The sequence below is a fragment of the Hoplias malabaricus genome, chromosome 17 (genome assembly GCF_029633855.1).
Source record: "Hoplias malabaricus isolate fHopMal1 chromosome 17, fHopMal1.hap1, whole genome shotgun sequence".
Taxonomy (NCBI): Eukaryota; Metazoa; Chordata; class Actinopteri; order Characiformes; family Erythrinidae; genus Hoplias; species Hoplias malabaricus.
Window position 1 is genome coordinate 24851945 of NC_089816.1, and position 26388 is coordinate 24878332.

The window sequence follows — 26388 nt, forward strand, 5'->3', positions numbered from 1 at the left end:
CAGTGACACAGCTCCAGGGACCCGGAGGTTGTGGGTTCGAATCCCCACTCCAGGTGAATGTTTGTTGGTGTGTTCTCCACATGTCTGCATGGGTTTCCTCCCACGGTCCAAAAACACACGTTGGTAGGTGGATTGGCGACTCGAAAGTGTCCGTAGGTGTGAGTGAATGTGTGTGTGTCTGTGTTGTCCTGTGAAGCACTGGCGCCCATCATTTACCATCCCATCCTGATTTCATCTCCTCGGGGAGTGAAATCACAATGTTTGCGGTTACAGCCATTGGGTGACTGTTCCTAACTTTGGTGGATGTTTTTCAAACCAAGGAAAGCATAGTAATTTACTGTTTCATCTAATGAGCATTAGTCACTACTGTTACAGTTTTACTGGGGCTATATATATATACACACTCCTCTAGTCAACACTTTGTATTGATCATGCAAGAATCTGTGTGGCTCATGTGCCACTGCTCCAGAGCATTCACTTGTATTTCTTGCTTTTCAGTGTGAATTACATAACACATACATAAATACATTTAAATGTTTCTAATAAAATAGCTTAATTCAATAGTTAGAAGGAGCATCAACAAACTTCTGTTCATGAAGCTTATCAAAGTTCACCGTGTGTTGTTTTGCTCTGAGGTCACACTTTGTCAAATATAATGGAGTTCTGCATTAGCTGTTCCACTGTGGTCTGTTTAAGGCCACAACAGGCTGTCTGTTCTAGTTAACGTAATATGCAACACTAACACTGGCACCAAAACAAACACAGTGAATGGAAAATTCTATGTCACAATTCCAGGTCAAACAGTGACCTACATTTCCACAGGCCATAACTGTCCCAAGGCAGTTCGACATAAATCAGCACAAGGAGGTTTAAATTCCTTGTGTTTGGGCTAATACATATTGCCAGTTGCCTCATATTGTGATATTGAGGAAGGAATCTCCTTTGCAACTATGCAAACATTATGACAAAAATCACCATTTTTATTATTTTTATTTGTATTTAGAGCAGACCAGTTAGTGACACTATCGCAAATCAAATGTCCAGCAAGAACTGAAGTAAATTGTCCAATGTACAATTATTTGTCATTCTACAATGTTTCCAGTGTTGTAGAGGTTGTAGGCTGCATGGTGCTATTTCTGCTGAAAATGTGTTGAGACCTTTGAAACAAGCTCAATAATGATTACCTTAGGAAAACAGGCCTCCAAGTGAAACTCAGCTGAAATATCGGGGCAAACCAGTACACAGTGGCTATGGCTGAGTAAATGCATTGCTGGAAGGCACACATATCCCAGAAACCTTTGCTCCAGCTGATACTAATCTCATTAAAAATGTGTGATGGCCGGACACTATGAAACAAAATTATAACACCAGTAAACAATTGATCCTGTAAATTTGGGCCATCTCTCTTTTACACAGTTTAGGTAAAAGAGACCCAACAGCCATCCAACAAATGAATACGTTAATTATCTGTAATCATTAATGAATATTAATGGAGACTGTGTACAACAAGTCTGTAAATAGGTAAAATCCCAATATTTGCTTTAAAGTAGCTAGCATCAAGAAAATTTTGGGACAATATTAGTGAAGGAACAACCCGGTCTCACACCTATTAGTGATATAGTCACATGTATAGGGGACTGCAATTCGTGACATAGTCACACATTTTCGACATTTTATGCGACAATATCATGATCATAAGTGTATGGGTAATTACCATACAAACACTATGAGACAGTAATGCATCATTACTCATAACATAGAAAAAGGCATAATGCGAATTACATAACATAGGTTCTTATTCCAACAAAGGCATAAAGTATTTTATTATATTTCTCCTAAGCAAGGCTTATTATTGGTGTCCGACTTTGGCTTTAACTCTAACGAGAACCTTTCTTTCACTTAACGTTATTTTGACTACTTTTCAAAAAGTTAATACTGAAAAGGACATTTCTCTAGCCGTTATTTGCTTCGATATTTTAGCAAATAATGAATTAGTAAAAACAAGTGGTATTAATGAATGGTAATGACACCTTAATGAGGAGGGGTTTTTGTGTTACTGTTGCAAATCACGGGGCACGGATATGACGGCTTGTATGGTAATTGCCCATTCACTTATGATCGTGACATTATCGCATAAAATGTTGAAAATATGAGACTATGTCACAAATTGCAGTTCCCTATATATGTTACTATATGACGAATAGGTTTGAGACCGGGTTGGAGGGAACAATCCCTAAAGCTGGTTTCACACTGAACACCATGTGTATGTTTCACATGGAACACTGTGTATTTGCCATGTTTGCCAGGCAGATATAACAGTGAGGGGAGCTCCAATGATGAAGGTCAATAGAAAGAGAAAAACATATATCACACTAGTCTTTTATCCATATTGGGAGAACTATGAAAATGCCTTTTGCTGTCCTACTGGAAGTGTGTAACTTTGCCTACAAGGTACTCAAATATCGAGAACATCTGAACTTTAAACACCCTGTGCATCTGCCCGTGCACGCTGCCCTGTTAGCCACTAAGCTACTTAAGGTTCTGTGAGGAACTTCACAGTAAACTACTTGTCTCAATGCACAGCTTAAAATATTTGTGTTCCGTATGAAAGCAGCTTAAAGCTGTGCTGTTTTCAAACCTATTCAACATCTCAGGATCTTTCAAACAACAACCTAGCTGTTAGCCATGCTAGCCAAACCTGTTGCAGGTAACGAAAGCTAGCACAAAAAAGAACTGAAAAAGCACTCAATTGCTAATAGTTTCAGAAGCCCTTGAGAAAGGACATGATTTGTAGATATTCATGTTCAGAGAACACACTTGGGGACATAACTCTACAATTTATTTATTTTTTAAAAATGAGGAAGAAATAATAAATATTAAATGTTCTTTGAGCGAATCAAATGTATTTTTTGCCAATAAATTTGCAATATATAACTAATATAATATAATATAATATAAGAGAAAATGTGAACTAATATTTGCAGAAAGATTACTTATTTGTGTTTCTTCCCAGTAAAACAAAAGTCATTTGAGGGATTTAGGTGGATGGACTGGTAAGTGTTGGAAACAACAATATATTAAGTACACACAAAGGTTTTTAAAGAAGTTTATGCATCTTATTTCAGTGTCTGAAGCAAGTATGAATACATTCACAAGAGTCTTGTACCACAGCCAAGCTGTTCTTAACAGATCTGACAACGTGTGACAAGTCTGAACAAGACAGGAAATAACAAGATGCTATCAGAGGCGCAACCGCAAGCCCTCACCATTGAGATACAGCCCTAGCGCAGCTGTGTTATAAAAAGTAGACTTTTTTATTTAATTTATTGTTTTACTGAAGTTAAAAAAGAAATCGTAAGAAATGGAAGTGTCAAAGTATGTGGGTATATGCCCTGCTCAGAAGTGCATGATAGCTTCAGCAGCACTGGAAATAGAAAGATACATTTCTAGACACCTGCACCTAAAACTGAACTTAAAAACCAAATAAACTCACTCACACAACACAATCTTACCACTGTATATACGTTCTTATGCTATTCTGTACCTAACTCACAGATGCATCATTTTCAGAAATTGTTCATTTCACTTCAAACGAGACATTCTTATCTCCATAGCTCAGTGCTGGCCTGAGCCCCATTCAAGAGATTATAGAATGGCTCCAAGGACAAATCTAAAGACGCTGATGTGTTAGTCAGTCTGGACATAGCTCACTTTGACGCTTTTTGCCGATGACTGGGCATTTTGTACATCCTTCATCAGCTCGGTCTGGCTCGACAATTATCACAACTAAATATGCATAGGGCCAGTGAATTTTGTGGTAGTTGAATGTACAAATTGGACTCTTTCTGTTCTTCTTTCTGTTATGTACAAAATTAACTCACAAGAGTGAAGGGGTAGGCAATGGGTCATGTGTTTAAAAAATTTAATAAAAAAATACACTTTTCTTACTCATGCAAAGGCAGTATTCATTTGCGGGAAGCTTGTGCAGAGAAAGATATTACACAAGAGGCTGATTACATGTGCTGTTTGATTTACTAACAAATGTCTAAGCAGCATGTGTCCTTAAGTTGTGTGATATTTTTCAAGCTTTTAAAACAAGGTATTAAACTGTTTTAGGGTCTATGGGTTTATGCCTAGCTAAAGCTCAGCCATTGTTTGGTCACCTTAGTTTAATGTGCTGATACTCCAGATCATCCCATTCATGATCAATGCATTTCTGTTGAGCTTATACAAGCTGTGGGTTTAATTGGTCAATCAGAAGGCCAGTCTTGGTAGTTCTGGATACTTCTTCAAAATTCTGATTTTCACTTTAATGAACATACATTAAGTAACCTCACACTTGTTCGTATAGGATCAACCCTGAATCACTAGTAACTCCTCTCACTCATTAGATACATGAGACTAACTCGATTCTCCTGTGCTCCATCTCTTCTCATCTCCTTCACATCAAATGAGTGAATGCATAATCACCCCAAGTGTGTCCTGAGGGAGAGTGTTCAGTCTGGAGGAGAAGGTGGAGGGTCATTAGTTCATCCAGTCCTGCTGGTCATCTCAGCAGCCAGAGCACCACAGCACAACAAGGCTATTACAATCAATAGAGCAGCATTATAGCTCCACACACTTCCTCCCTGGATCAATTAGACACATATGGCCACATCTTAGACTTTAAGGGCTTGATGTACAATGCCTTTTTGCTCCAGGTTTTGACTCAAATAGGACTCTGTAGATGTGTTATTAAAACTGTCAGAGATTTTGTACTGTATACATGGAACAAAGCAAAAACGTGAGTCTCCTCCAAGGACAATTATGGAAAAAACAAAAGAAGACATGGTTCTTGTGGTTGATTACATATTCCATTCAATTAAAGCTAGGTTAATGTCTCTCAAAATCATATTAATTAGCGGCAGTGTCTCAAAAGGCATGTTGCTGGGTGACTTCCTTTAATAAAGGCAGCATGAAACATGAACACAGCATCAGTGCTATTGAGTTTAAAAATGCAGATGACATCTTATTTATGCATCTTATTTCACTCTCTTAAGCCCCTCTCTCTCTCTCTCTCTCTCTCTCTCTCTCTCACACACACACACACACACTGCTGCTCCAGCATACATCCTCTGTTAATTTATCCATTTATCTCTTTAAAAGTTGCTGAAACTGGATTAAGGAAGTGTTGTTTTGAAGCTTTGCTTCATTAGCCTTGATTTTCTCTATTTGAGTTTGTGTCTTAGCTTCATCAAGTTTGATGCTACAGCACTCATTGAAACCTTTTACTCAACAAATTAAGAGATTCTAATTCAAAAACCATCAAAACTACAGAGACATTATACTATATATATATATATATATATATATATATATATATATATATATATATATATAAACTAGACACTTCTTCTCATTAGTGATGGTGGAATAGGGCTGTTCACTGTGTAGAACTCTGTACCAGCCCCTACCTCTGCACAACACAAGTTATGGTCTCAAACCCATTAAGAAGGTGAGCAGTTCTACAAATTCACTATTGACGAGGCCACAGCTGTTCACTGAAAACATTCCAGGTGACGACCTGATGAAGCTGACTGAGAGAATGCAGAGAGTGTGCAAAGCTGTCATCAAAGTGAGAGTCTAAAGTATAAAACATATTTTGGTTTGTTAAAACCTTTTTTGTTTACTACATAATTACATGTGTGTTCCTTCATAGTTGTAATGTCTTCCACATTTATTTGCAATAATTAGAAAATAATAAAAAAAAACAAATATTTAACCATTTAACGAGAAGATGGCTTTAGCATATGAAATTATAAATAGTCTCTGCCCCCAATCCATTTTTTTAAAGGTGAATAGATTTCAGTGAGGATTTAATGTTCATTTGGGGTGAAATGTAGTGTCAAGCTCAACTCTTCTCACCCTGACAAAAATGGAAAGGAAACTGTTCACACATGTTCACACCGACCTTTAGGGAAAATGACAAAATGAGTACGGTAAAAGAAAAGAAATCCATATATAACATATAAATAATACATTTTCCATATCAGTCAAGTAATAAATAGAATCACTTAATAATGATTCTAGATCATTATCTAGAATGTATTAGAATTATTGTGCAGAGGATTAATGGATTTCTTTAGGTTTCTTTACGTCACATCTCAGCCATGCAAAATAAACCAGTGCACTTACATTATTTGCCATGATTCAAAGGTATCATCCTCAAACTTTCTGCAGTATTAAATTTTAATCATTTCAACACTGAAAGCAGTGAATACCAGCTTAAACCTTAAAAAAAAATAGCCACATCCCCAGACAACTGAACGTTCATTGTTCAAATCTTCCCTGCTAAAATTATACTGTGCAACAGAATGTCATTATTATTTTATTTAAGGAACCTCAAATTATAGAAGGCACTGATCTCATACCAGGTTTCAGTGTCGGTTTAATAGATACAGACCAAGCTGGAATGGATATCAGAGAGGAAAAATCAATCAGTCCCATTACATCCTGTAACACATCTACTCTGATATAGCACACACCAATGTTGGCTTGTCCTGGTGAGGTTTTGAACACTTATAACAAGGTGTTGATGGTCTTTGTTTATCTAAAGAATAAAAGTAAAATGGCTGTGAAAAGTTATTTATCCCTTTATATAGATATCTTCCTATTCAAGGTTTATGAGTATCAGAGAAAAACCGTGATATTTTACAATGTCTACCTCCAACACATAGCACTCAGCATTGATTTCAAAGAAATGTTTGAAGGATTATAGCCCTGGCCTTGTGTGAGGGAATAGATTTTATTTCCCTGAACGGAAACTCTCTATGACCTTCTGTAAGCATAAATCTCTATTAGATTCCAGAGAGAGAGCGGTTAACACTGGTCAAGAACACTCTCTCTCTATAAACCTCCTCTCTCTGAATCTGCAGAAATAAAAGCTGAAAGGAAACTTTCAGGAGAGTCTGTGCTTTTAGTTAAATGTTTGAGTACTATTTCCCTCCTGCTCTTTAAATACATCTGGCGTTTATTAACCTCTTTAATAAACAACGCTGTTTCACAGGTGAAGCAAACACTCCTATATTACGTCCAAGTCTTAAGCTCAGTAACAATTTAGTCTGGGTCTCTAGAGGTAAAGATCGGACACTCTGTTGTTGTCCTGCTGTTGCTGGCCATCCATGGCCTGGGGTGAAGCTAATTAGCCTTGGGGCTGTATGCCAGAGCCGTTTACAAGCATTTGGGATCGTCAAAGCGCCAGAAACCACAGGATGCTCTCCTTCAAGGAATTATTTTATATCACACTGGATGCACTCTTGTGTTGGGCTAAAGTCTGACTGGCTCATGATTGGATGGATGACTCATGCCTACTCTGAGTTATCCACCAGATTGCTATCCTATTGGACAGTGGGGCGTTTTGCTGTGTTCCTATTGGCAGGTTGTTTTCTGTCTCGTTGCCCATTAGCTAAGCATGATCTGTTGCATTGCCACGGGGCCTGGGGAGAGCAGCAGCTGGTCTGGAGACGGTGGAGATATGAATGGAGAGTAGTGGTGAGTGAGTCACAGGGCTGGCACTCGCTCCCTGTCTGCCATTGCACTCTCCCTCTCTCCCTCTCTCATGAAAATGAAGAGCAGATTGACGGAGAAAACAGAAGCCTTCACAAGAAATGTATATTCAAAACAGAAAAACAGGAAACACTGATGCAGTTGGTTTATCCAAGAGGTCTTTCATTGAAACATACTGTCAACATTTTGCCTTTACACACACACACACACACACACATTCCACAACTACACAAAGCCTCAGGCAATTCCTGGTGCTTTGTATTCCTGAGTAATGCTAATATCCCACAATACATAGGTAAAGATAAAGCTGCAAAGGGTTGAATTCACACCACACACACTATGTCAGAATCACATCAGCACAGCAGGAGTATTGCATGTATAGAGTGCAAGTTACTGTGGGAGCCGTGCATATTTGTTATAGAATAGTAATGGTAAAAATCAGAGTATAATGCTAAGGGTATCTATAAGTTTCAGAATAAGGAGTAACACTGCTATTGAGGGGTAATACAAACATTTCAGAAAACACCACAGTCTGTGTTTTAATATTCTCTTGTACATTTATTTAACTCACAAAATTATAAAAACAAAAATGGAACTACTATATAAAAGCACATTTAGATGCTTGCAACACACTCAAAAGCAAGACAGAAGAATGTTTACCATTGTCTTACCTCACCTTCCAATCACACTGTTTAATCATTCAGGAAGCAAATATACCAACTGTTAAAGTTTTGCTCAAGTTAAAGTGGAGTTTGTGTGAACGCTTGCTTGATACAAAATTTCTGCTCAACACTCTGTGGTTGCCTTTGCTTGATTTTCATATCCATGATGCGCCATGGGAGACAGATATGGACTGTGATGTGTTTATATTTCCAAAATACTATCAAGTGCTTCTGTGAAAACATTGAATATATATATTTTTGGGCTTTTGTCATTTAAATTAAGCTTCAAGAGAATTACTGCATCACAGATTTTTGTATTTAATGCACCTTTTATGGAAGTAGTAGTAGGGGCTGTAGTAGGAACAGAGTAAGGTTAAGGCTAAAGGTAAAAGTAAGAGTGATGTTAAAGTGGAACATAAGGATACAAGTATGGGGAAGCTACTTTAAAAAAATGTGATTTTTATTTATGATCAACTGTGAGTGCAGAGCTGCAGTATTTCTAGAAGACATTTTTCTGTTATGATGTGCCATATTTGGACAGTAGAAATGACTCAGAGGTGTAGAAGAGCAGTGCAGGCCGTTGCATGTCTGAAGTAAGCACTTTCTGGAGAAAAGTATACATGTCCTAACGGAAATAAGTACAGAAACAAATACATCATTTTACTGTCTTTATCTGATATTATTTATGCTTTTCATACACTGTACTGGATGCTAAGAAATATAGAAATATAGAAACATAAATCCGAATAAAACTGTGAAATATGTTCCATAACAATAAGCTGTTAATGCCACCGTCCAAGGAAAGTTATAAAAAAATCACATACTACACATCAGACATATATTTGCTGTTCCATGATATGGGCCCATAAACATGTGATTTATTTATGGCTAAAATAATTTGCCATTTAGATAGATAGATATTAGATCAAATATCTCCAGCAATGATGACCAGTAACTAGTCTTAATTTATTTTCTCTCTCTCTCTCTCTCTCTCTCTCTCTCTCTCTCTCTCTCTCTCTCTCTCTCTCTCTCTCTCTCTCTCTCTCTCTCTCTCTCTCTCTCTCTCTCGTCCAGAGTCCCAGAGCTTGATAAATGTAGCAGAAGAGTGACCTTCATTGAGCACACTGTGTGAGTAATGGGTGGAAGCTGGTGTCCTTCTTCCAGAGTTGATCTTTAATAAGTGACCTCTACTCTGCCTGTAACAGTCCAGTAAAGCAGTGGGTTCACACAGCGCCTGTGGCCAGGCCAGGGCAGCCTTACACTGGGGTAACTAGGCCAGATCCCAGACAGGGACACTGAGAAACAGACACCCACATGAGCAAACTGGCCTGCTGAGCTCAGCTAAAGCGGGACAGCCACAACAAACCTGTAAATCCACGTTCTGCATCCAAGTGGTGCAAGGAACCCGATAATATCAATCAACAAAAATCTGATGAAATGGGCATCAGTGATTTCAGCTGTGATTGAGGATGGGAAAATCTAGGCTAACATTGGTCTATTTAGGTTTGAGCAGGAGTGTGAAGCTAACCAAATATCTGAAAGTATATGGATAGTAGGTCCCTCATTAGCAGGACTCTATGGACACAGAAAAGAATGCTTGATTTGTGATAGAAGAGAAACCAAGCTCAAGTATGAAATAATATCTTTTTAGTCTTCATATTGATTACATAGGATGCTTTTTTAGAGAGGGAGAAAAAAAAGAGAGAGAGACTTCTGCAAACTGATCTTGGACAGACTAAATATGATTATAGATCTTCCAACTTCCCTCAAGGCCATTCAATACATCCTGCCAAAAAAAAAAAAAAAAACGTTTCAGCAAAATTATAAATAACAGCTGTTCACTGGAGAATGTTTTGGTTAAAATATTCATTGAAGGAGGAAAGGAATGAGCACATAAACACATACCCACACCCACACCCACACACACAAAAAAAACAGTAATAGAAGTAGAATGAATGCTTTAAAATGTTATATTTTGTCATTTTTATTTTATTTTATTTTATTTATTTATTGGGAAATTCTAGTTGCTTGTGGCTTTGGTTTATTTTTTTTATTTAAAGATTTAAGATCAATTCTATAAAATTACCTTAAATTAATGTTCTAGTACAAATTAAGAAAGAATTTTTTATTATTTTCCTGAAAAAAAAAAAATCAGCTTGGAAACCATTGCTATGCCAAGTGGGATGATCTCGACATAGCGTTCCATAAAGCTGATGGACAGCACCTTGATGATATAAAACAAAGTAAACAAACTATGATTTAAAATGCTGTTGACCAACAAAACTTATATTAAACATCATCCCTGCTTTTAACACATTCATTTTCGAAACTTGGTCCATATCTGTGTCTCAGAATTTAGAACCTGAATGTATCATTATCACTCTGTTGTGAGACAGGTTGTTTTGTCTGCGTCAGTGGAGTTGGCCAGAAAGGCCTCAGTAGGTCAGTTATGTAAGCACAGAGGGAAGGGTTTTTAGGGGACACCACTGCTCACTCAAGCAGTTCAGTTCACATACACTCACACACACATACACACACACACACACACACACACGTACACAAAACAAACACTCAGTCACCCAGTATGCCCTTAGAACAAAGAACAGGAGTCAAACAGGACAAGGACAAAATGCCACTACACGTACTCTATTTATGCTAATATTCGCTAAAGCTAATTTTAAAATGAATTAATTTAATCTATAAATGACAACAATTAATAAAATGCATTTGATCTTTAGAAGACTGGAATTATTACTGAAGATTATATACTTACACACATACTTAGATATTTCAAGAAATTATTAAGAGTCTTACTCAAAAATTCTTAATTGGTATAGCATGGTGCTTCGGCCTGAGAAGGGAATCAAAAACTTAGCGCGCCGTGTGGAAGACTTTAACGTAACCTGCATGACTATGGTAGCTTTCTCAAACTGCTTGAGTTGCAAAATATTCCACAACTAAGGAAGTGATTAAAAAAAAAACAGAAAATATCAAAAGTAGAGGAAGTCTTAGCTCAGAACACATACAAAAACTAACACAGTTTTCCAAAAGGCCTTACACAATGCCTCACAATTTAGAACAAAGTTGCCTCCCATTAGTCCAGTAATGCTCCTGATATAACATTAAGATTTCAAAGCAGTAACAGCAAATAAATCAACTTCTTCTAAAGCAGGGCTAATAATAAAGTAGAGTCTCTTTGCACTAAATACAGAAAGCAGTAACAGCACACAGCCTAGTCAAATGCTCTCTGCCAGGAAGTAACATGTAGATTTGTGGTGACATTTACAAAAAGTCTTATCATAACCTGAATTCAGGACACGTTCGACCAAAAACTGGTAGAAAGGGTTCTTTTATGCTTTATTTGTAAAGGTTTAAGCTTTTGATGTGAACATTATCATTGCTGACTATGCAATTATCAACTTGTTGTGAAAGAGAACTGAGAAATTCTAGAATAAATAATCTGTTAAATAATATAACATATGTGGGTCTTTAAAGTTTAAATACATTTTGTTATTAAATGATTTGCTAATTACAGTGAAGTCAGACAAGCTGTCATTTTAAAACAATGTGTACAGTTTGCGAATAGTTATGCACAGATATTAAACAGAATATAAAATATGAAACATTATAGTCATGTCACTGCATTGTAAATGCTTCTTAACATCCCACAGCACAGGGGAGGTTTGTCTGGCATTAGTTTACAGCTGGATCTGAGGCTTTTAGCTAATGGATCATAACTGGCCTTGTAGGTGCAACTCATCATTCCTGCATTGCTGATAATGCGCTACAGTTTTGTAATAACAACAAAATCCCAGCTTTTAACTGGGGCTTTATGTATTTCAGCTTAGCTTCTGTTGTATTACTCAGATAGCCCCTTTTTCATATTATTATAAATAATACTCTGTAATTACATAGAAATTATCCTGGAAATACATCATTGAAATACATGTTATTTTTCAAAAGTTGTTAGATAAGATCAAATCATTGTATTTAATGCTATTCTAGGAATTCTTACTGGTGAGGGGAGTGTGATGGGTGTAGTCTTCTGGGTAACTGTCTACACAGCAATAGCGTTCAATTCCCCACCCTGTTAACAAAACCATGCTACACCAATAACCTTCTCTATGCCAGAATATGAAAGCCACAACTGTGTAGTATAATTACAATTGTAAGTTACTGAATAAGACCACATGCTTAGCACTACAAAATTTAACTGTGTATGAAGACATGCAGAGTGTAGCACCATGCTAAATGGTGTTTTTTAGCTTCCATTACTTCTTAGCAACATTAGCCTCCAGCTCACATGTCTGAGGGCAATTTACCACTAATTATCAACTATACATTCAACAAGATTCACTGCTATATTCAGGAATTCTATACCAGACCAGGGTTGCTGTTCACAAAGCAGATCTGACTTTGGATCAGATTCCTAGATTTTTGAGAAAGTGGTTTGTAAACACATATATGGCTTGTCCAAAATGGCTGCCTAGAGTTTTTAGCTACACTGCGAGATTTTGTTGTTTTTACAGTTTGCAGTTTCGTCTAGATGTCTGATGAGGCTTGTGAACACGTATGTGCCTTGTACAAAATGGCTGCCCACAGTTTTTAGCTACACTGCAAGATTTTGTTCATTTTTACAGTAAACTGTTAGTCATACTGTGATCTCAACTACATAAAAAAGCTTGTGCAACAAAATAGAGGACCTTCTGAGGGAGTTTTAGAGAAGGGATTTGGCTGACTGTTGAGTTTTGCCATGATAGCATAGCAATGTTAGACTCCCTCATGCCTCCTGTTTTTTTATAAAATAAGCTATATTTCTAAACACTAGGCTGCTTCACTATCTGGGACAACAACAAATGAACATGGAACAAGCAGATTTTCCTTTTCAGAGCTATTTTTACAGCATAGAAAATTAGTAGCTTATGGAGAAAATAAGTGACCAAAAGGTGAATAAACAAACTAAATTGAAGGCAAACCTAAACAGCTGTGAGTGTCTTTGTTCTCAGTGCACACAAGCCTTCACATCCATAACAAGAAAGAGAAACCCTTAATATCTCTGTGGTTTCTCCTAGACAACACTGAGATCAGATGGAATAGCAAAGGGGAAATAGGAGAATTCCACACAAGTCTATTGTGGCTCAGATCTTTCATCTGAGAAACAAGAGACCTGGATCTCACTCTTGTCTCCTCTCGAGGTCAAGTGGAGATCTCAGTAAAGTCTCACTTTGTTTTCTTGGATTTGTGACATGATAACACTTATGTTTGTGTGCAGCTGAACTAAATTATAGGAACTCAATCTCATTAATACTAAGAACTTTCTCAGTTCTGTTGCTGGACAAGTGTCTCGCATGAGTTTTTGGTGTAATGCGTACGTTTTTTGAGCCATAAAAGCATCCTCTGGGTGTATGCACAACACCCCACCCCACACACACACCGCCTACTTTACTCATACTTAACTCATACTAGCTGGAAAACCACAGATTAACTGTCATCACTGCACCATTCATCACAACAGTGTCAAAACATCAGATAACCCAGACTCAACTCTGAGCACTGAACAACAAAAGAACTGACAACAACAGAAGAAATTTAGGTTTCAAAATGGCTGACAGAACTGTTTTCATCTGTACATTTCAGTTTCAGAACCCACATGACAACAGACTGTGTGGGTGAAGCAGTGTATGGAAACATACTGTTGATAAGACTTCATTCTCTTTTTTTTTTTTTTGTCTTTTATCCCCCCCCACCATCTTCCATGACTTCAGGACAGTGCTGTATTACACTCCGCAACTGTACAAATCATACACTTCCTGGTGTTCAGAGAGAAGTCAAGACTACTATTCTAACCATGATTAACTCATTAATTTAGTTTAACTGTATAGTGGCAGAACTCCCAACGTTACCCTCACACTAGCCCCACCATGCTTCACACACTCACCTCCATTGACAGCTACAGGTGTCAGAACAATCCCTTTGGCTTCGACTTTGGGTGAGTTCTGCCCGTATCGGCCGTCGTCCTTGGAAATCAGCCGCTTTGGGTTGCCTCTACTATCCAGCACTGTTGCGTTCACCGTGGCACTGTAATACTCCTCCTTACTGACCACACTCTTGTCCGTGGCAGTCAGGGCACACGGCAGCGTGCAGAGGAGGCAGAGGAAGAGGCCGAAAGAGGTCATCTCTCGTCTGGCTCTCATCACGGCAGCACAGGCACATGCATGCTGCCCACACGCTCACCGGGAGCCACTGGGAGACCTACACAATGAAAAAACAAAAGTGGTAAATAGATTTACTCATTTTACACAAAAGCTACTGAACAATACATGGTTAGAAAGTGGAGTCAGGGCTGGAAAACAGCCAGCCTACACTGTCAGGATAAAAAGGTATGGAACAGGTACATTCTTGTTCACTAAATGTACAAACAGTGTAAATGTATCTTTAAAAGCCCAGTTGTGTTCCCTAAAGGTACATAACATTCTCTTCTGCACAAAGAGAGGTCAATATCTGAAAGTTTTCATTACAGAACTGCGTAAAATATAAAAAAGAAATTATAAGTTCTGGAGATGAAGCAAGGTGTATGCAAATAAATAAAGCAACTCACAAACACATTGAATATAGAATATGACACAATTAGGTTTTATATCTAAAAGTACTGGATATGTACCCTTGAAGGTACCACCATAGTGGCTTCATTTCTTAAATCGATTCAGTTAGATCTAGTAACCCAATACATCATTTCCCAATCAAATCCCCAGTCGCCAACTCAGGCCACATTTCCTCTGACATGGTGCCATTGCTGGTGTGATGATAGTTTATAATGTAATTACAAAAAAAGGTGATGTTTAAAACTCTCAAACCCATTGAAGCATTTAATTCGTTCAACAAACTCCAGACATTGCCTTGGTGAAAAGTGGTATCACTCCCTCACTTACTCGCTCACACTTAGCAACCTGAGGATTCTCCACAAGGGGGTGCTACCAGACACAAAGAAGTAGGTTTTTGGTACTTCTGTGCCACTGTTTTTGTAAATATCCTAAGAACAGTTATTACCACAATAAGGGCAGTGGAATAGAATTCAGACCAGTTCCTTCATAGATGGTCAAGACCAACAGAAAACAACAGTTTCTTGAGGATTTACAGAAGTAATACAAAAAGTGTGCTGAAGTGAGACTGATATTGAAATAAATCAAAAACGAGCAAATAAAGAAATAAAAAAAATAATACCGCAAAGATATGGACGTCCAACCATGACGTAAACACTTGAACACAATGGATGACAGATCACCAGTGCAGGCTATACAGTGTGTGTGTGTGTGTGTGTGTGTGTTCGTATTTAGCGATATCGATAGGATTTATATACAGCGACATCACAGGCACGCGCACATAAACATATTATGCACACATCTATACACGACATACATGAACGCTCGCTCATGCACATCTGCATGCGCACAAACACCCACGCGCAGACTCTCTCTCGCGCACGCACTCACACACACACCCTGTTCATCCGTGTGTGTTACTCTATCTCTGTGCTGTTGCTATTTACCTTACCTGTTTTCGGAGGCGATAGCTAACATGCACGCGCCGCTTCTCTTCCTCCTTGTGCGCGCGTGTCACAGAGAGACTCTGTGTGTGATGTCCGAGAGAGCGATGCCGCGGCCCGATTACCGCGAGCGCGCGCCTCACTGTCTCTGTCTCTCTGTCTATGAGCGCGTGTGCGTGCGTGTGTGTGTTGGAGAGGAGGATGTGCTCAAAGCCTCTTCCTCCTTCTGCACAAAAAAAAAGGAAAAAAAAGAAAAAAAAAATCAGAGTCAGAGAGCGCCCACTAGTGGCTCTTGTTAGTATCAATGTTTTTTTAATTATAACGTGTCCGATATATAGGCCCAAGTTTTCGAGAATTGAGGTAGAGGTTCATTATTGGTCACTGAAGGTACAAACAGTGTACTTTTAAAGGTACAACAATTGTTTAAGAATCCAGTTTTGTTCCTTAAAGGTACATTTTTCCCCAGAAGAAGGTAAATATTTGTAAAATTTCTTATGTAAAATAAAAGCTTCCAGGCTATGAAATGGAGTGTAATATTGTGAGACTCTGGGGTCAACAGTGAAGAAGACATTGTGACAAAGAGGTGAGGAACACTCATTTATTGAAAGACACTTGTAAAGTCCTTTATCAGACAAAAAAACCCCAGCATTTCCTTAATTACCTCACTGTAGTGAAAGGGGAGAGTGGCGAGGGGAGGGTGCAGAAGCCTCACAACACACAGCTGCAGTCCCAATGCACAACACACACAATACAAACACACTTCAGCTGAATTAAGCCACAACATCATGAAAAGATTCAACAAATCCACAGACATTACTGTGCATAAAAGGAAAGGGCAAAACCACAACTGCATGCCCATAAGCTTTGATCCCTCTGAGAATACTCCATTAAAAACCGATATGTTTCTTCGACGGATATTTCCTCATAGGCTTGGGAATGCTCTGACAAACAGTCATCAATCAAACTGTTGCTGCGTCCACAAATGCAAGCTAAGACTTCAGCTCTTCTGAAGTGGACTGATGTCAAGTGGAAGTGGGTATTGTGGCCTGAAGAGTCAACTTTTCAATCGACAGAGTTGTTTTGGAAATCATTGATGTTGCATTTTCCAGGTCAGTGTAAATACACACCGATCAGCCATGACAATGACATTCAGAGGGTTGCATTGTCCATTTTATCATTTCTACTCACCGTATGTGCACTTTGGTGTTGTAATATTACAGACTCATGGCCATCATTTGCCCTGAAAATATATTGTGTCTGCTGATGAAGGACTCTGGGATTACCAGCACAATGTGTACAGAGCTACCATCACTGACTTTGTATCTCAATGGTGGTTTAGTAATGGTGGTTTTGTCTAAAAGAGTGGAAGGTGAGTGGGTACAAAAACACTTCAGCAGCATGGAGATGTCTAATTAACTGAAAGCAGTGGGGTGGCTGAGGCTAGTGGACTTGGTATCAGAAGGTTGCTGGTTCTATCCCCATTACTGGCAGCAGCATCCACGGCTAAAGTGCCTCTTAGCAAGATATTCAACACCCAAAAATGCTCTCTCTCTCTCTCTCTCTCTCTCTCTCTCTCTCTCTCTCTCTCTCTCACACACACACACACACACGCACACACACACACATCAGGGTCTCAGTCAGGTCCTGTGCACAAGACAGAATAAGGCTGGCATCTATTGGTTACTTTGGGTAGTGAATCTGTTCTGTTGTTTATTCGGAAAATAAGACGGATGTAATGAGCAGAAGAGTAAGGACCAGACAGCACTGTTCCCTCGAAGAGTCCCCGGAGTCCTCATGCTCAGTTCTGCAGCGCCCCCTGTGACATGTTCCTTTAATTGCAGCTGCAAGAAAACGATAAAGAAAAAAAGAAAAAGAATGCACTATGATCCGTTTATCATTTTGATTTTTAGAATTGTCAGGCTCTGGGCTTTAAAGGACAACTATATAAATATATATATATTGCAGTTTTTTTTTACATATTTACATTGTATTTTTCACCTCTATTTACATGTTATAGTCACTGTTGCTATGCTTTTGACACATATATTTATAAAGGAGCTTTGTTATGATTGGTTGTTCTGTTTTGTTTGCCCTGTTAATAAACCACACGTATTACCTTAAGTTTGTGTGTCTGTGTGGGTTTCCTCTGGTTGCTTCCTCCCACAGTCCAAAAATCCACGTTGGTAGGTGGATTGGTGACTCAAAAGTGTCTGTAGGTGTGAATGTGTGTGTGTCTGTGTTGCCCTGTGAAGGACTGGCGCCCCCTCTAGGGTGTATTCCCGCCTTGCGCCCAATGATTCTAGGTAGACCCACCCTGAATTGGATAAGTGATTACAGATAATGACTGAATTAATTTCTAGACATCAATGTTATAGACTCTTAATGCTTTCCCGTTTCAGCAGTGACATTTTTACACGGTCAGAAATAACAATCAGTTTGGTATGGGCTAAAAGTCCCTAATACATGAGACATCTTTACATTATATAATACATATAATACATCACAGGAATTCAAAACTACCGTGGAATCAAAACATACTGCCTGTTATAAAGGGATCATTTGGAGAAAACAATGTAATACTTTCTCTTTTAACACCAAATTGTCATTAATAATCCAAGACATGTTGGGTGTCTTCAAATCAATAACAAAGTATTAATGGACAACACAATAAATAAATAAACAAAGTCCTCAAGCTTCTACCACACTTTGAACTGTCTGAGACAGACGCTTTAGAGCAATAAGTGTAAGCGAATATGCAGGCCCTGCTATCTTAACACCCTGCTATCTGTTGAGGACGCTTCCTTTGTTTAACTACATCACACTCATAATGTCAGTACAAAGCTAAAGTAGAAAACTATAGACACCAATCTCTGTCTTGAGTGTAGAACTGGAGAAGGGGGGAAATGTGGGTAATATATTGTAATTGATGTAGCAAAAATGTAATGGAAACCTATGTCTCATGATGGGGTGATGCCACATGCCTCAAACAATGCAGATATGGCTCTCACATCCTGTTCTCTAATTTGCTGATGACACATTTTCAGGCATTCACATACGTGTGTGTGTGTGTGTTCAGCTGGTTTGAGGTTTCAGTTTGTTTGTAGTATACCTATGCATGAATGTGTGTATCATATATGAGCATGTGAATATGCAGTGTGAATGTGTGTGTTTAGTTTCTACTTTCACAGGCAAAGCCTGGGGTGCATTTTATTATTATTATTATCATCATTATTCTTTGTTTGTTGTTCATGATCCTGCAAATATATAAAGCATCACAAACTATCTCACCAATTCCCCTCCTCACCCCTCCTGCCCCTGGCTGTGGAGCAGTGGAACTGCAAACTGGACTCACTGAACTCTATCCCATACATTTGGAATGAGGCAGAGTATTTGTGTTCCATTCAATAGCAGTAGAGGGCCACATTAACCCATAAGAGCTCAGACTCAGTTCACCATAAAGCCACGTTTTGAGAAATATAAAACAACATGGAAGACATTTGTTTCACATTTCTTGATATATTCTCTAAATATATTTAATTTAAAGTCCCAATGTAACATAAACAACAATGGACCATAAATGGAAACGTCGTACGTGTCGTACGTAACATTGGGCAGGTTTTGAAAGCATTTGAATTTGTTAAAAAATACGTTGGAACAAAAACGTTTTTTGTCACTTAGAGACGTCATGAATTAAAGTGAAGTATAAAACTGTAAAGGGAAATTCAAAAGACCTTCAAAGGACTCATAGGGCTCTTATGGGCTGTGGATAGATGTGTCATTAAACCGTCACCTCAATATGGTGCAAAGCTTTCTCAGAAGAGGAGAAGACAAGTTCCTATTTAAAACCTTCACAAGAAATGTCAGTAGGCATTGTTTTCACTCAGGGTCATTTAGTGTATGAGAGGTGCTTTTTAATTTCTCTATATCAATGTAATCTAATAACCGTGCCCATAGTTTTATAATGGTTCAAGGGAGTGCCATATTCTGAGGGAATACAAAGAAAACACCAGCTCATTTATGTTTTTAGGTCAAAACCCTTTTGAACATTTTTAACTTGTCGTTCTCTGAATGATGTTTATGCGACTTGTTTAGGCTTCACCGTGATTACAACAAAGAACTCAGAAATGGTTACTTCCTTGAACCATTATAGCTGCTGATCACAAGATAATATACTAAATCATATAATCTACTCTACAGGCCAGAATCAACTCAGTGGAAAGCAAAATTCTGATGAAAACCATAAATTATCTTTTTTCAAGTAAGATCTTACTTCCTTAAGTAAGCCCCCCCCAGGTGTCTAAAAGTAAATTAGAATTTATTACATAGAAAAATACAAATATAACAAATCTCATATGCGTTACTTCATACCTATATTAAGAACTTTTAGAACATCTGTCATATTTAACACATTCACTCTCTCAGACACTGCTGAATGTTTCATATCCTGAGAGGAAGAAGCAGGGTGGGTGGAGGAGACATGTAGCACTCTCTCACTGTCTCTCTCTTACACACACACACACACACACACACACACACACACACACACACATAGGCATGTTAGAACAGGAGAAGCAGAACTGAAAGCTTAAAGAACCTAACACCAAAGGTTGCAGGGCAAAATTACTTTAGCAGATGCACTGAACAGCACTTAAAAGAAGGAGCAGCTTTGGAGTTAAAGTTTTTCGACAGATTCCTGGCTTTTTCATTTCCAGAAGCTCCAAGGATACCCACTTTGAGCAGAATGGCTGTCGTACCTCATCTACTACTTCTACTTTTTCTCCTTTTCTCTCACTGTCCCGTTTCATCTGCAAATCCAGAGGTAGAATGTATCACCAGACCTCCACGTAAGTGTCTTCATTTCTTTATGAACACCGTAGTTAGTTTATTGTAGTCGAATGTACATGAATACAATAAAGCAGTGAACCAATTATATGTTTTATCATTTCCACATGTATATGCTATGTTACATTCACACCATTATTGCTGAAATTTGTAAAAACTGAAAAGACATGTTCAAGTTTATATGTAATTTGTAGAAATTATGTAGAAAAAATGGGTAATGCAAGTGCCTACACATCTGGAGCTAAAAAAGCAACAGGAATAAATGGGTTGAAAAAATGAAAATAGGGTTTCTGTTATTGTGACTGTACTATGACATCAATTAATAGTTTACTTGACTGAGATGGCTGTTGTTTGTCATTTTAATTGTAGATAATTGAAACCACAAATTAGCCTCCATTACCATCATTGAGTCAGTGATCAAATTATAATAAACTCTCAATAATACAATTAGTCAGATAATATCCTAAATTTATATAATTACCACTGCCAATGTTCTCAGCTTCTAATATGACAGTACATAAGGTAGCAAGCTAATACATTTGTTTATGTCTTGTTTTTGAGGTCTTGGAGTGGGATGTCTGTGACTCATCCACATTTCTTAACATTTCAAATGCAAAACTGCTTTGCTTCATTTATATTTGGACTTAAAGTCCTGGATGTTCACTACAGTCATTAAGATTGTTTGTAATGAAATATCATTAGCGGTAACTTGGCTGACTGAATAGGATTTCATCTGTTTTCTGTAAACCTTATACAACAGTAGCTAGGAAAGCACACAAAAAAAAAAGAAAAAAAAAAGAAAAGGCGGTAGAGCATGAAAAGACCAGATGAAATGTGGATCCATTTGGGCCCTTGTTTATGTGTTTGCAGCTCCTGTGTTTTTGTGATCCACTAGTATAGAATGTAAGCTTAGATGTTTATCAGCTGCTCAGTAAAAACAGACAGAAGTGGATGAAAGTAAACTAGGGACGTGTTTTAGAGTGAACTGCTCTAATTTACTGCAGCTGAGTTTTCTTGGAAACGCTGTGGGCAGCAGGAATGTGAGGAGTGTCTTTGGGAGAATTACAAAAACGTGTGTGTGTTCAGAACAGGTCGGAGTTCTTTAACACACAGCATCTGACACTGTTTTTGCTCAAACTGGACACCTGTGTTGCTTTCTTCTCCATTCCGCCTTTCTGAGAAAATGCTGGCCTTGTTTTTCATTGTCTTCAGGGGGTAGGTATGAAAAAAGATAATCATTTGGATAATGTTCCATTTATTACAACATTTTGTCTGCTGTGTGGTCTGCTGCAGTAACTGCTTCTACCCTTTTGAGAAGGGCTTGAACTAAATATTGGGTGAGAATTTGATGATAACGCACCTTAGTCAGGTCACATTCTGATGTGCGTTGATTAGTTCTAGATCACAAACACCACCCCAGCTTTTCCCAAAGGCATTTATGTGATTCTGTCACTCCAGAGACAGGTCAATCCTTTTTTGTGTTCAGTGAAATCCATTAATTTTTACTATCTCTCTCTCCCTCTCTCTCCCTCTCTCTCACACACAGGTGCCCGTGCCTTCTTTATACCATCAGAATGTAACACCACTCTCCCCGAGGATCAGAAGAAAGATTTCCAGGGTAGCAAGGTAGTCTTGCTGGTCCCTCTCCTCTACCTCGGTGCTTTCATTTTGGGTCTTCCTGCTAACCTGCTGGCATTATCAGTGCTGATTTTTCGCACCAAGAAATTTCCGTCCACTATTCTTCTGGTCAATCTCACCTGCTGTGACCTTCTGCTACTGCTTGTGCTTCCTTTCCGCATTGTCTACCACTTCCAGGTACAAGATCTCACACTTTATTAGTGTTTCTTTAAAGTCTGTACCGTCATATGTTGAGTTCATTAAAAGACCGGTTTTGTTGGTTTTGTGCCATTAAGGTTAATATGTTCTCAATATACCATACTATACTCTCTGCCAGTTCTATCCAACAAAATCTCTTGATAAAAGTGTCTGCTAAGAATGTGTAAAATGTAATTGTTCCTTAATAAACTTTAAGCACTGCAATGGTGCCTTTCCACAGCATGGTACCTGCTCTACTCGACTCTACACGGCTCTACTCCGATTTACTCCCTGCCCCCTAAAAATAACCGTTCATGTTGCAAAACACTACCTCTAATGGGTACCGTGGGCTTTGGAAAACACAACAACAACAGTGGTAATGATAAGAATTGTTTACATGTCGTGTGTGTTTGTTGTTTTTTGGGACTGAATACTTCTCCGTGCAAGCTCATGCAGAACACTGAAGTCTTTCCTCGACCACAAATCCAAGGAGCATTTCAACCTCCTCAAAAAATCATGATGTAATTTTATGAGCTGACTTTGCGGGTTGGATAAAATCAAATGTGGTCACTACAGTAGTTTGGAGATTTTACAAGTGGCTAGTTATTGTTTGAGATCTGCATTTTACTGTGTAGACAAGTCTCTTGGGCCAGACATCATGCTGCAATATTTAAAAGCTTGACTCACTTGGAACCATGATCTACCAAGGACTAAAAAAAGTACCTGCTTTCAGGAACCAGGTACCACATATGCCTAATGGAGAAGCAAAAGAGCCAAGCAGAGCTAAGTTCAGTTGAGGGCATGAGGTGGAAAAGTGCCATAACCACACAAACATGCACACTCACACGCACACACAAAAATAATAATAACGACAATAGGGAAATTTTGATTATTACATGTAAGCCCTATTTTTTGCATGCGGTGGTGATTCAACATCAATTTCTTGTGCTGAAGTTACTGTTTGCTTTAATGAGCATATAATCACCTACATATTCACCCACTGCTTTCCTCTCAAAATACATTTCCCCCTCAACAAAGAAGATTTGACATTTTGACATTTAACTCTCATTCACTTATTTAACACAGGATTTAATATGTGCTGTCACCTGTCTCCAAGTTTTCAGGTGTTTTTTTTGCAAAGTGTAACATTTGTCTAACCAGGTCAAGGAACAGTTCTCAGTTGATTGTATTGTTTATGAGCATTATTTATAACATATTGCAGTTACGAGAGCACGTTTATATATATATATATATATAAAGAGAGAGAGAGAGAGAGAGAGCCATCCACAATGCACTACTAAAACCGTCATCTCACTTTTGCACCCCAGAGCCTGGAGACTTGACTCAGACGTGAAGCAATTTGTGACCATCTTAGATTGAGTCTGATTACGTAGTTGGTCTCATAAAATCAGATGCTAATTTTGCCACATTTTCTTCTTCCTCCAGGGAAACCACTGGGCCTTTGGAGAGAATTTCTGCCGCATGGTGATCGCTCTCTTCTATGGGAATATTTATGGCTCTGTTCTTTGCCTCACACTAATTGCAGTGGACCGCTATGTGGCTCTGGTTCACCCATTTGGAGCCAAGACCTTCCGAAGTCGCAAGATCTCAGTGTATATGAGTTTAGGGGTCTGGATCATGGTGGCAATCGCAGCTGTACCTTTGCTAACCTCAAAGCAGACTTATGAACTGCAGAACCTGCCTGTCACAACTTGCCATGATGTACTGCCTGTAAGCCAACAGAGAAGCTATTTTCTGCCATATTTTGCCACACTCTTTGTCCTCTGCTTTCTGCTGCCTCTAGTTGTGATCCTTATCTGCTATAGTGCGGTTATTCGGACACTTGTTGCTGCAGGGAACCGGTATGCACATGCAATGAGAGTCACTCTTCTGGTAATATTGGTTTTCGTAGGTTGCTTTTTGCCCAGTAATGTCCTCCTGCTGCTGCACTACTCTGAATTCTACGTAATGAAGGATAAAAGTGAGCCCAGCATGTATCTCTATGTGCCCTATATGATAAGCCTGGCCGTCAGCACATACAACAGCTGCATTGACCCTTTCATCTTCTATTACGTGTCTGAGGACTTTCGACAGAAGGCTAGAAAGGTTCTTTGCCTTGCTCCTGAACATTTTGAATCATCTTCTTCTGGGAACCATGTGTCCTACTCCTCAGGGACTTCAAGATCCAAGGTCACCCTACTGTCCAGCAGGACTATTACAGGACTTATAGACAGTGAGGCAGGAAAGTCATAACCTGAGCACTGTAGATTACAACTGATCTAGTGAAGGACTAACTTTATGCTCAGAAGTAAATTTTGAAACTAGAAGATATAATATGCTCTGATGCTTCAGTCAATTCCAAGGCTGCTTTAATTTCAGTTTCAGAAATTTCTGTTCTTTAGATTTCGGGTCCCTTCCCTAAACAAGGGGACTGCTTCTCACAAAATCTCAACAGCTGGTTTAGAACCCAGAAGATCTAACATCTCTTTAAACAATCACTTATACCTTATACTTAGGAATATGAAAAAATAATGCCCTGGCACTTTATGGATAGGACATTTTTAGATCAGAGCCTGGGGTCTGGGCAGTATTCATAGCCATGAAAGCCTTAGCTGGAACTCTGCCGGCTTCAGAGTCATTGGAATCATACTGCAGCCATCTGGAGAGCAATGTTTGTGAAGGTTATGAAATAAACACTGTAGAAAGAATTCAGAAATAAAATAGATTCAGTATTAAATCTCAGGTGCAAAAGGAAATCTGAGATGGACTAACAACATCATTCTGTTGGTGGTTGTATAAGTGACTTATTCTGTGACTCTTCCTAACCCTAAATGCCATATGAACTGCATCATGCTGTGTATGCTCCCACTCACCAGATGTTAAATGGTGTTTAAGCAATGTGTGTTAAACTGTTTGAATGATTTCTGAAGGTCCACTTTGGACAGGAAAGCTATCTTTTATGTAAATTGTGAGTGTTCCACAACATAAACTATGAGGGGAATTGTGTAACTTTTCCAAGTGAAGCTAAAATATTTGCGGGAACACATATGTAAACCAGTTCCACACAAACAAAACAATATTTCGGACAGTAAATCAGACTAATAAGACACGCTGATAAAGTGCAGGGGAACCACAAATATAACAACAAGCACAGCACTGCCCCGTCTCTCTCTCTCTCTCTCTCTCTCTCTCTCTCTCACACACACACACACACACAGACACACACATACACGCATCCAATTTAAAAAAACTTTATTACTATTGATTTTTTCTCCATAAAATGTTAATAAAATGTAAAAAAGCTGCTGTTAATAAATAAAAACAAACAACAAAAATGACCCACAGTTCTCTGAAAATTATTTTATGATAAAACAAGTAGTGTGCATAACCATAACGCGTGTAAACTGAACAATTTGTAAAACTTAATGATATAGATTTGGATATGAATGAGGTCCATTTTTGGCTCTGCTGGGAAAACCTCTGACCTATTGGAGCTTAGAGTTAAATGTTTGATGATAGGGTCATGTGACTGTTTTAGTCTGGGTAGGCAAACTATATTTCTTACACATTGTACATGTCATTGGAATTGTGTTGTAGTCAATAATGCACAAATAAATTCAGTGATGGATGGCACCCTTAAGAATACATATTCATACCTTTAATTAGGAATGTGTAAATGGTGTTGATTTCAAAGGCCCAGTTTGTTCTCAAGAACTTCCATTATGTTCTTTTATTTTACACAGTTCTATAATCCTACAAATAATCACCTCTCACTCTGGAGAAGAGAATGACCAACAATGTACCTCTACCTTACCTTTTTTCTGAAAGTTTATAAGAGAAAATAAACAAAGAAAGTATAAGATAAATGTAATAAAATTGATAAAAGTTTTAGAAAATGATTGTGTTTGTTTTCCATGTTTCAAAATGATCCTCATCCTTCTGCTCTCTGTTTATAAGAGATCTCCATTTTTGTTATGACAT

At 38.3% G+C, this 26388-nt stretch overlaps 2 protein-coding genes across 4 annotated transcripts in view; one reads left to right on the forward strand and one right to left on the reverse strand.

Moving 5' to 3' along the window:
* rnf130 (ring finger protein 130) overlaps nucleotides 1-15931 on the reverse strand; it is a 51248-nt gene extending 35317 nt beyond the window's left edge. For both annotated transcript variants that reach the window (XM_066649188.1, XM_066649187.1), the window contains exons 1-2: nucleotides 15759-15931; nucleotides 14146-14459 (exon numbers count right to left, since the gene is read on the reverse strand). In XM_066649188.1, the coding sequence (XP_066505285.1) occupies nucleotides 14146-14401 (256 nt within the window). In that variant the 5' untranslated portion in view covers nucleotides 14402-14459; nucleotides 15759-15931. The remainder of the gene's footprint in view (nucleotides 1-14145; nucleotides 14460-15758) is intronic.
* A 4433-nt stretch (nucleotides 15932-20364) lies between these two features.
* On the forward strand, nucleotides 20365-26098 carry si:ch211-132p1.2 (proteinase-activated receptor 4). 2 transcript variants are annotated; one of them, XM_066649707.1, is made up of 3 exons: nucleotides 20365-20594; nucleotides 22139-22407; nucleotides 23854-26098. In XM_066649707.1, exons 1-3 carry the CDS (start codon nucleotides 20492-20494, stop codon nucleotides 24658-24660), a joined length of 1179 nt encoding a protein of 392 aa, XP_066505804.1. In that variant the 5' UTR covers nucleotides 20365-20491; the 3' UTR covers nucleotides 24661-26098. The 2 variants fall into 2 exon arrangements, with proteins under 2 accessions (XP_066505804.1, XP_066505805.1); XM_066649708.1 differs by having other exon boundaries at nucleotides 22139-22218.
* Nucleotides 26099-26388: the final 290 nt, after the last annotated feature.

Coding starts and splice junctions, on each gene's coding strand:
- si:ch211-132p1.2 (XM_066649707.1), top strand. CDS start 20,492: ATGGCTGTCGTACCTCATCTACTACTTCTACTTTTTCTCCTTTTCTCT. Junction 20,595..22,138: donor ATGTATCACCAGACCTCCAC/GTAAGTGTCTTC, acceptor TCTCACACACAG/GTGCCCGTGCCTTCTTTATA. Junction 22,408..23,853: donor GCATTGTCTACCACTTCCAG/GTACAAGATCTC, acceptor TTCTTCCTCCAG/GGAAACCACTGGGCCTTTGG.